Genomic DNA, 11,950 nt, shown 5'->3' with positions numbered 1-11,950 from the left:
GGTCCAGATGATGAAGAGGGAGAGGAGCAGAGAGGTCCAGATGATGATGTAGAGGGAGAGAAGTACAGAGCTGCAGAGGAGAGGGCTGAGGCAAGGCTTTATTCAGAAGATCCATCCGAATGGCCTTTACCACACAAAATGGGGGACACATTTAGGCAGTACATGGTTGAAAATGGCCCACAGAAAGTTTCTGATGGTCCATATCCAAGATCAGAGAAGAATAAGAGGTGTTTTTCCAAAGCGTACTGTTTTCGTATACTGTCTAATGGAGAGAAAGTTGAACGAGATTGGTTACTGTATTCCAAAAATACCAGCAGAGTCTATTGTTTTGCGTTTAAGCTTTTTGGTGAAGCTAAAGTTTCTGATACATGCCTTGTGGCAGGGTACAGTAACTGGCGATGTCTTTCAAAAACACTGAAGCACCATGAAACCAGTAGTTCTCACATAAATGCTTATCTGATGTGGAAAGAAATGATATCTCGCTTACGCCTAGGTAAGACTATTGATAGTGAACTGCAGAGAACCATGGCAGCTGAAAAAGCATACTGGAGAAGTGTGTTGACTCGAGTTATTGACTGCATACTCTTCCTTGCAGAGAGAAACTTGCCACTAAGGGGGAAAAATTCTCAGTTAGGAAATCCTAAAAATGGAAATTTTCTGGGAATCCTTGAGCTCATTGCACGATATGATGTCACACTGGCAGAACATCTTAGAAAGGCAGCCTCCAAACAAACCACTGGATATCTGACATGGTGCACTCAGAATGAATTTTTAGATTCAATATCAGAGTGTGTTTTGGGTAAAATATCTGCCCAGATCAAAGCCTCTAAGTACTTTGCAGTGGAACTGGACTGCACACCTGATATTTCAAAGCAAGAGCAGGCCTCAGTCATTATTCGATATATTGATACTGATGAGAAGAAAAAAGTCACTATTGCAGAGTCTTTTGTGGGGTTCACTGCTGTGAAGGACACAACTGGGAAAGGCCTCACAGATACACTAACAGGGGTTCTGGAGAGTCTGGGGTTGGATTTGGCTAATTGTAGAGGGCAAAGTTATGACAATGGCTCTAATATGAGGGGAATAAACAAGGGTGTTCAAGCTTTAATACAACAGAGATGTCCAGAGGCTTTATTCATCCCCTGCTGCAGCCACAGCCTGAACCTTTTGTTATGTGATGCAGCCTCATCTAGCAGAGAGTGTCTCACTTTTTTTGGCACTGTTCAAAGATTGTACACAATCTTTTCGTCTTCTGTGAAGAGGTGGGACATTCTCACAGAGTTTGTCGACATCACACTGAAGCCTCTGAGTGACACCCGGTGGGAGGCAAAGCTAGACTCTGTCAAAGCTATACGTTTCCAGATGGGGGGAATTTTAGATGCACTACAAAAGCTTGGAGAAGTGGCAGGAGACAGCAAGATTGTCTCAGAGGCAAAATCACTATCTGATGAGATTGTCAGTATGGAGTTCCTTGTGTGCCTCATAATTTGGTATGCCTTATTATGTGAGATCAACTTTGCAAGCAAGGCACTACAAGCAGCAGATGTGTCAATGGACACAGCCATTAGGCTAATCGAGTCTCTGAAAGAGTTTTTGCTCAAATATAGAGAAGAGGGCTTTCAGAAGTCACTTGACATTGCAAGCAAAATAGCCATCGAAATGGATGCTTCTTCTAAGTTCAAAGAGAAACGACTTAGGAAGCAAAAGAATTTCCCAGATGACAATTCATGCACTGGTCATCATGAAAAGGAACCCACAAGGCACTTCAGGTGCATGGTTTTCAATGTTATTGTTGACACACTCCTCCAAGAGCTGTCTGAGAGGTTTTCCAATTTTCAACTTGTGTCTGAGAAATTTAAATTCATCACTAAAATGGAGCACATGACAAAAGCTGAGCTGGAGGAATCAGTGACCACATATGCCCTGACCACTTGTGATGTTTCAAGAGATATCATTCAAGAAATATACCCAGCAAGCCGTCTACTGAAGGGTTACAAGGCTCTAGAAAAGTTAAATTTCCTAATTCAAGAGGACCTTGATTTGGTATTTCCAAATTTGACAGTAGCCCTTAGAATATTTTTAACCATGCCTCTGACAGTTGCATCTGCAGAGAGATCATTTAGCAAGCTGAAGCTCATCAAAACATACCTTCGTTCAAATATGAGCAATGATCGCTTGTCCCAGTTAGCAGTGATCTCTATTGAAAACAGTGTGGCACGGTCTATTTCATTTGATGTTATACTTGACAAATGGGCAAATGCAAAGTCACGGAATGTAACAGTTTAAATGTCATAAATGTTAAAACTCTGACATGGACTCCAGGCTGTTAAGATGTCATATTTCCGCTACATAAAATGTTGAGCACTGACTGAGTACCACTACTGTTAAATATTTGTACTTTATAAAACTTCTTATTTGTTTATGATTGAAATGATCACCTGATATAATATGTAACATTAAAAAAATCTGTATTATTACTACTGTATTTTCTAAGTGCATGACTAAGCTGTATGAGGCGGCAAGTAAAAAGGAGCGGGTGGGGGGGGCGCCGATGATGTGTTCGCATCCACCTCAAAAATATGTAGTTGCGCCCCTGCGCTGACATCATTCTAAGCAGTCTCATGACTGTCAGCGTTGTTACTGTTCTGAGGGGCCGGACGAGCTGAAGCAATGACATCAGGGATTCCCTCTGTTCTGGCAGGACAGCTGTCATGTTCACTGAGTTTAGATTCACTCCCAGGAATGTAATTCGCTGAGACGGAATTATAGAGCTCTTCTCCCAATTGATCGTGAATCCCAGATGAGAAAGATGATTCACTAGAACAACTGTTTGTGTCTCTGCGTCTTTTCTGGACCGAGAGAACAGCAGGAGGTTGTCCAGATAAAACAGGATTTTTATTCCTCTCGTTCGAAGCGGCTGGGGGGCTACCTCCATGCATTTTCAGAACGTACTTGGGGCGAGCGCGTATCCGAACGGCAGACAGTTGCACTGAAAACAGGCCCCCTGGAAGGAAAAACGGAGGAATTTCCTTTGTTTATTATCAGAATGTGGAAGTATGCATGTTTTTTTACCCGAGTGTGCGGGGACAGAAAGGTCCCTGTGTTTTTTGGACATTAACTTTTTGTTAAACATCTTTTCACTCTGTGTTTTCTGACAGCTGCCCTCAGCGCTCGCCTCCTCTGACAGATGAAGAGGCGGGGCTGGTGGGTGGATGGAGGAGTCGCTGATCGCAGCTGCTCCATCTCCTGTTTGTGTGTCATTACACCAAAACTGCTTTTGTTTTTGTTTACCTTTGAACGGTTGCTTCAGGCTAACCGTTTCATTAATTGTTGAGGATGTGCTTACAAAAAACGTAACAGATTAATTCCGTCTGTCTGAATGGAAAAACTCTTTTTGAAAGTTTTTTTATTTTTCACTTTAAAAACCCTGCTCATCTCAGTAACACCCCCCCCCCCCCAACCCCCACCCCCGGCAAACCATCACCGTACTGTCTCTGCATGTCCTGCATCTGATTCGGCCACGGGCCGTTCTGTTGCTGGTCTCTGCCTTGGAGAGTCCCAGATCTTTGTTGCATCTGGGCCATTTGTCCTCTGGGGAAGGCTGGTGGGGGGCCCACAGAAAAAGTTGCAACGGTTGTGGATAGGGCTGAGTACCGAACCAAGGTTCTTTTATGGCACCTACCGAACTGCACCGGTCGGTGTATGTATTGAAACGTCACTCTTTTTTCGGTGTCAAGTTTCGGTATTGGCTGCAAGGTGTCACGTGGTTTCAGCACGCAGGCAGGTACAACGCAGACATATGACGAAACAGACTACGAGTTTACACCCAGAGCTGTATAGAGTTGCCGCACCTAATCTATGTATAATGTATGTCTATGGTGCTGGTGATGCCCACAGACGGCATTCATGTGTGCAGTGCGTGTTGTCAAAAGGCTTCAATTTATGAGCAGAAAGTTGCTCCGTGTTTCTCTGCAAAAAGACAAGAAGCAGTCTCCCCCCTCCTCCTCCTCTCAGCGTTAGGGGCCGTTTACACGGCGCGTATTTTGAGTATATCCGCAGCTTTCTCTCTGCGGTTCTGCTGATGATTTACACGACACCAGTGACCCCCCTCTTTGAATCTGGAGGTTTCTGAACCCACCTTCCAGAGTGGAGGTTTTTCGCTGACCGCCCGCTGATAATGTAAACATCCCCCACTGAGGCTTTGTGTTAAACCACATGCGCACACTCACGCACGGACAGATGCTATATTTCTATCAACATGGCGGCGGACACACTGCTTTCTGAACTAAGACTGATGGAATATATTTTTACTCTCATAGTTAATCTACGTCAGATTCCAGGTACTGTAACAGACATTTGTGTTGGAAGAGCCACAATATCCTGATGCATGCTCAATAATCCAGGTAGAAAAATCTAAAAAAGTTAAATCTGGTCCTCTGGACATTCAAAAAAACAAAACGAAGCAAATCAACAAAAAAATGTAGAAACGTTTCGTCTCTCATCCGAGAGACTTCCTCAGTCTGAGGTGCTGTATTCAGCTCAGTCTCTTAAATAGCACCGTCTCAGAGTGGATCAACCAGTTTTGCTGCTGACAACCAAAACCAGCTGATCACATGCTCAAAAAGGACCATCAGCCTAACAATGGATCATTAGCACACTGATGGCTGTTTACTGTTCACAGAGGGCTGAGTGATACTAGCAATCACAGCATTGTAAGAGGGGGACAGTTGAACACGTAGGCCTCCACCCCTGTTTAATGATGGACGATTTATTTTCACAAAGATGGCCTCCTTTACTCTTCTCTCAAACCATCGTTCCTCTCTGTCCAGGATGTGAACATCTTCATCCCTGAAAGAGTGACTGCTGGCCTGGAGATGAGTGTAGACCGCAGAGTCCTGGCCTGATGATGTTGATCTTCTGTGCTGGGCCATCCTTTTGGCCAGTGGCTGTTTTGTTTCCCCGATGTAAGACTGATCACAGCCCTCCTGACACTGAACAGCATACACAACATTGCTCTGTTTGTGCCGGGGGACTGGATCTTTGGGATGAACCAGTATTTGCCGTAATGTATTTTTGGGGTTTAAAAGCCACTGGGACGTTATGTTTAGAAAATAAACGTCTCAGTTTCTCTGATACTCCCTCAACATATGGAATGACCACTGGTCTGGGTCTGGGTTCCTCCTTTTCACCTGTTGGCTGACTGGAGTCCTGTTTGGATTTCTTCTCTGCTTTCAGGAAGGCCCAGTTAGGATATCCACATTGCTCTAGAGCCTGTCTTGTGTGGGATTTCTCCTTCTGCCTGGAGCCAGTCAGAAAATAAATAAAAATAAAAACGAAGTGCCATCAAGTTTTAGCAGTTTTAGGAGTTATATTTTGTCATTTTTCAAAAATGGACTTAGCATGAGCAGAAGATGAGACAGAAGACCATGGAGAATATTGTTTTTCACACAAGGCAGCTTACGGCTCCATATAAGGTAAGAGAAATGCGTGTTTGTTTACCCTGCGCAGCGGGTCTCGGTCTGTTTACATTCACACTGCACTCGAACCGCGCTGGAGTTCGCTTCTACCGGACCGAGACCTAGGTTTTAGCCCGGGCCAGAGTTCGTCTTTTTGTTCCGTGACAGAGTTTGATGCCGCGTTCACACCTCCCTAAACAAACCGGACTTTCTAGGAAAACGAGCTAGAGTTCGATTAAAGCGGACTAAACAGGGCTGGTGTGAATGCACCCTTAAACAAATAGTTCATCAACATCTCTCTTCGACATCCTCCTGCAGTTCATCTGGGCCGAGCCTTGTTCAGAACCCCTGTCCCAGGGCGTCAGATGAGGACTGCAGCTGGTTCAGGACCAACTGAAAATGAGGACCGAAGAGGCCATCTGGGGTCATAGGACCTTCCACGAGTTCTTTTTTAACGTCCTCTGGGATGGACAGGGACAGTTTCAACATCTGTCTCTGCAGCAACATTACCCCAGACAAGATGCGGGCGAAGCACGCTACAAGCGCCGCACACAGGTTGGTGATTGTATCCGCAGCCGTGCCGATCTGGTCCAGATCTGCAGAAAACGGGTTTGGTTCCTTCGCCTCCTTAGCTATGCTAAGGGCTAGCATAGCGATGTTGTCTGTTGCTGCCCCCACCTGCGACAAGCACTGATGGATTCTGTCAGTCAGCTTCGCAGTGAGCTGGTCACCGGAGGATGGCGGGGTGATAGGTCAGCCGACGTATTTCGCTGCTCTTACCCCGAAAACAGCCGGCAAACTGGGTTCTAGAGGAGGAACGTGGGAAAGCCCTGGTCAGTGAGCCCTTTGACTTTGGTGATGGCCGTGTAGGAGGCGACCGGAGCCCTCAGCTTTAAGGGATTGTTGGCTGAACCCAGGAGGAGGGCGGACACAGCCGGGAAACAGGGCCAGACTGGGTCCCGGTGTCCAATGTGCTGGATGGCAAACCTTCCTGCCAAAAGGGTCGACGTGGTCGGGGCCACCAGTTCGGGCATTTCCAGGTCGCAGGCTCTCACCAACCTCTCGCTTATCGCTAGAAAGGGGAACAGCCCCCTCCTTCCTTTTGTTCCCTGGGTTATATGCGGAGCCTAAATGACATATTATTATTTAAACACATATTTACCATACACAAAAAAAATAAAACTTTTATTTAAATATGTATCAGTTTTGATTAACTGACTGTTTTAAAAATAAATCTGAATTCACTTCTTCAACTGTCAGTTCATTACAGAAGGGGAGGGGGGGGGGGAGAACCCCTCCGGTTTGTTGTCTCCTATGCTCTGTTTCATGCGTTAAGATGTGACTTTAAAATAAGATCCCTGTATTTACCATAATTTCAGGACTATAAGCCGCTACGTTTTTCATAGGCTTTCAACTCCATGGTTCATACAATGCTGCAGCTAATTTATGGATTTTTGTTTTTTGACAGGCTAATGAGCTTCCTGCAACCAAAACATTTAGCCTCGTCACAACCCACACTCACGTAGCTGCCCAATACACATCTCTCCTGGGGTGTGTGTGTGTGTGTGTGTGTGTGTGTGTGTGTGGGGGGGGGGGTCTTCATACAAATAAAGGTAAAAAAAAAATAATCTGACCTATGAAATTGCCAAACAGGTCACAGTGGACCAATGAAACAAGGACTGGAGGACAGAACAAGGAAGGGGAACTTGTGCCCCTCCCTGAGGGCACAACAAATTGTTTGCAGCCACTCGATATTAGTGTGAATTGTGTCTTAAAGTGACACTCCAAGTTTGGTGGGAGGCTGTAATGACTGGTGGCAAGAAATTGTTTACAAAGACTGGCGGCATGCAAAGAGCAACTTTTGCTCCAGTGGATGCTGACAGAGGAGCAGTTAAAAAAAAAATCCTCTGCAGGAGGAAAATTACGATGACAATCAATGGTAGGCTACTGTATTTTTTTTTTACCAGCCGTGTTACCGGCACTGTTCAGAAAAAAACCAAAAACATTTTCTGTACGTATTTATGTATGTTACGATACGTATTTAATCAAAAATTAAAAAAAATCTTTCTGTGTACAGTGTAAATGTCTCTCGTTACAACATGGACACCCACAACTTATATACAAGTGCAGCCTATACATGTAAATGGTAAATGGACTGTACTTGTATAGCGCCTTTCTATCTTATTTCAAGATACTCAAAGTGCTTTACACTACAATTTGTGTCCTCATTTACCAATTCATACAGCACTCTACTAGATCTCTACAAAGCTAATTGAACAAATTATTCTAATGAGACTAATCAGTGCTTTAGATCACATTCATACACTGATGGGACACACATCAGAGGCTATGAGGGGTTCAGTGTCTTGCCCAGGGACACTTCAGCATGTGATTGCTGGTGGATTCGAACCCCCAACTCTCGCATTGAAGGACGACTGCTCTAACCACTCAGCCACAGCCGCCCATGTACAAAATTATTATTTTTTAAATGTAGTGGGTGCAGCTTATATTTGGGTGTGCTCAATAGTCCAGAAATTACAGTAAATGCATATTTACCACCAAAGAAAGATGTTGCACAGAAAGGATTTTAAAACTTTTATTAAAACATGTACTAGACTTGACTGCTTTTGCATCTCCAATCCTGACATTCGACAAACGGTGATGCAGCTTACATGCAGCTGTGTTTCCTCCATAACAGCCGATTGCTTTTAACATGAAAGTTGCGTCATAAGATATTCTCCATGTGTTTTCCATTATCGCTAAACAAATGAACAGGTCTGTGCATGAAGTGCAAAATCCCGTAACAACCCGGGAACTATCTAAAGAAATTAATTCACGTCTATCTTGGGGGATGGTCCTTGAGAGTACTTTGTTGGTCATTCAGGTTAGACTTCTGGTCACATGACAGAGTGGGTGGAGTTATGGTTGGGTATTTGTGTAGACGGGGCGCTCGGCTCTGTTGACAGGGTGGTGCGCCCCGCTTGTATAATGGTAGGGGAAACACTGTGGACATATGGATGTACGGATGTTTTAGGATACAATGTTTTACAATGTTTAGCAAACTTGCTTGTGTATTTTTGCAGATTTGGTTCTAATGTTGTTCTTTGTAGGAAGCCGATAAAATTGCCAAGGAACTTATAGAAGAAGAAGAACGACAAAAGAGCAAAACTGAGAGAAACAAGCGTAAAAAACAGGTTAATACACAGCAGAAATTGTGTGAATTCTGATGGGTTCCACTTTAGCAGTCGCTAATAGTGCATTTAATTTGTTCTTATGTTGTTGCAGCGTAAAAAAGAAAAGAAACAACTTCAAAAGGAAAATGCACCCAAAGAAAATTTACCTGTGAGTCGAACTGATTTCCTTTAGCAGAAAGGAATTTTTTTAAGTTTTGATGACTTTTTTTTGTTTTATCATTTCAGGAGGTGGAGAAAGACAAGTCTGACTCCTCCAAGAATCAAGACCAAAGCTCAAAAAATGTTAGTAATTCCAAAGAAAACAAATATTCTAAATCCAATCAGGTACAAACTGCATCTGAGGCGGCCGGATGCAAGAAGCCCAAGAACACACAAAAAAAAGATCTGATCGGTGTGAACAAGAAAGATGAAGATCACCAAAAGGTTTGTAGATAAAACAATATTTTTCTTCTCTAAAAAAAGTTAAATCTGGTCCTCTAGACATTCAAGAAAAAAAAACTGTAGAAACTGTTTGTCTTTCATCCGAATGACTTCTTCAGTCTGAGGTGCTGTATTCAGCTCAGTGTTATAAATAACACCTTCTCATAGTGGATCAACCAGTTTGCTGCTGACAGCCATCTTTTCTTCTAATGAACATTCATCAAAATTGATTCAGTCTGTAAAGCTATGAGCACCTTATTATTCACAGGGTTTAAATTTAAATAATTCCTGCGGATCTTCTACATCGGTCGCTGAGGAAAACTGTAAGCAGAAGTTGACAAATGAAAGGAATAAAGACAAGAAAATTCAGAAGCTCAAGGATGAAAATCCAGAAGTTCCTGAAAAACCTGAGCTTCAAAAGAAAGAGGATGAAGCCAGTATAAAGGTACAAATGTACAAACTGTTATAATAATAACTTGGAAACGGGGCAGGAGGTTTTTCTCCAGATTAGACACAAAAGTGTCATTTCCTGAGTTAAACTCTAACTTTCAACTAGTAATGAATTCAGCATGCTATTAAAACTAAAGAAATTGCATTTCCTGCAAAAATGCAGTGTGAATGCTTATTTCAGAAGAACTTGATGAAAAACGGCCTAAATTAGTTATAAAAAAACATGCTGAAATGTAGCTGAAATGGAAGAACAAGCCTAAATTAGCAGAAGAAAATAGAAAGAATACATATTTGCTGAATTAGGTTTGAATAAGCAGAAATGAGCACAAAATGAGGAAATTAGGAAATTTTTAAAAAGCTGAAATTTGCAAAAAAGCAGAAAAGTAGCTGAAAAAGCAGAAAGAAGCTTAAACAAAAGGAAGTGGAAAGAGCTGAAATGAGCTAAAAAAATGTGGAATTAGCTGAAAAAGCTAAAATTAACATAAAAACAGCTAAATATTAGCTGAAAAAGCAAAAAATGATTTAAAGAAATGGTACGGTAGCTGCACCTTGGCTGATGGGGAGAGGCTTCAGAGACTAGTCAAGACAGCACAAAAGATAATTGGCTGCCCTCTCCCCTCCCTGATGGATATTTACACATCACACTGATTCAACAGAGCAAAAAGCATAATCAAGGACAGTTCACACCCAGGTTTTGAACTGTTTGACTTGTTACAAGCGCTACAGGTGTATAAGAACAAGAACAAACAGATTCAAGAACAGTTTTTTCCTGAAAGCCATTACCACACTGAACTCGCATATGCACTGATTTAAAAAAGTAAAAAAAATTCTTCCCTTGTCCTGTCTGGCGTTGTGACACAGAATTATTGTCTGAGTGTCAAAGTGATGTCCAACAGATTTACTTTCACAAGCAGAGCAGTATGGCTGGTCTTAATGCTCCACTTGATATATAAATTAAATTTTATTAGAATTTGCTTTGGGTTTGTTTCAGATATAATGGACATGGGGATGAAAAACAAAGAAGAAAACAAAGCAGAAAAGTGGGAGAAGGGTTAAAAGGTGAAGATGGAGATAGGAATAGAGGAGAGAGAGAGGTTTAAAGAGAATACAAATCAACATCATTGAAGTCTGCCTCTAGACCTGCGGAAAGAGAGAAAAAAAAAAACGAGACAAAAACGAGAAACCACGACAACAAACAACATATATAATGATACTTATAACATAATTAGAAAGTATTTTATACAGTACATGGTAATACAAGATGTATTTAGTGGCCTCAACAACCCAACTGAGTGTGTATCAGATAAACACCTGAATCTAAACACCTGTGTGAGCATGCTTGTCACTATAAGGTTTCTCCATAAAAATGTTCAATAGTGGATGTAGGGACCCACAGAAACCGTCCCCACAGGACACGATGGTAACACATGGAAGGCCGGAGCCACAGACACACAGCAGTCCCCAAGCCCGGAGCTCCGGGAATCCCCCACCAGGGACAGCCACACCCCCCAGAGAGAGAAGCAAAGAGAAGCCCTGGGCGATCCCCAGCAATCACAATGCAGAAACCCCAGGAGGCTGCAGCGACGAGTCCACAGGCCCCGCCAGCAACCCGCCCCTCCAGAATAGATCCGGCCATGGACACCGAGCCCCTAGGTCATACCACCCCCCAACAGAGGCCCGACAGAGCCAGGGCACCCAGGCCTCGGCAGGCAGCCACCAGGGCGAGCCTGTCATACACCATCAACGACCACACACACACAACCACAGCTGACGCCCCGCCGGAACCTGGCAGCCACCCCAGCCAAAGGGCCGGCCATCGCAACCACAAACCCTGATCAAAAGATCCAAACAACCCAGGGAGAACCGGAGCATCGGCCCCTTCCCCAATCGCCCCTCAAGGCCCAACGCCCACCCACAGCCCAGACCACAACCAGGCAGCCTACCCCCCGCCCCTAAATGTCAAACGGAGAATGAGGGTTTAAGGGGAAAAAAAATATACATATACATATATATATATATATATATATATATGTATATATATATATATGTATATGTATATATGTATATGTATATATATATTAGGGCTGCAACTAACGATTATTTCAATAATCGATTCATCGACCGATTATTTTTTCGATTAATCGATGAATCGGCAAAAAAACCCACAACGTTTTAATTTCCACCCCTTTATTCCAAAATTGAACATTTGACTGACATAGCAATTCACACAAAAAACAGGTTGCTATTTTACTATTCTGTTAGTAAAATATTGAATAATAAAAAATAAAAGTTAGTCAAATAGCTTAAAAAAATGTACACAAAATTATATACAAATGTATCTTTATACATGCACAATATGTAGCTACTTTGTAAAATGTGTCATTGAGGGAAGAGTGTAACCTGGATTAAAAGTGTGGATTATTGTAACCT

General features: G+C 42.9%; 1 protein-coding gene across 1 annotated transcript in view; it reads left to right on the top strand.

The window, feature by feature from the left end:
- LOC119427636 (ribosomal RNA processing protein 36 homolog) overlaps positions 1–8,683 on the top strand; it is a gene marked incomplete at its 5' end in the record, with an annotated part of 85,912 nt that extends 77,229 nt beyond the window's left edge. The window contains 1 exon segment of the mRNA XM_037695274.1: positions 8,567–8,683. Within this exon segment, the coding sequence (XP_037551202.1) occupies positions 8,567–8,683 (117 nt within the window).
- Between the last annotated feature and the right edge of the window lie 3,267 nt (positions 8,684–11,950).

The sequence above is a fragment of the Nematolebias whitei genome, chromosome 21, assembly GCF_014905685.2.
Source record: "Nematolebias whitei isolate Nwh7 chromosome 21, NemWhi1, whole genome shotgun sequence".
In the NCBI taxonomy this organism is placed as follows: domain Eukaryota; kingdom Metazoa; phylum Chordata; class Actinopteri; order Cyprinodontiformes; family Rivulidae; genus Nematolebias; species Nematolebias whitei.
This window is presented reverse-complemented; position numbering and strand designations above follow the sequence as displayed.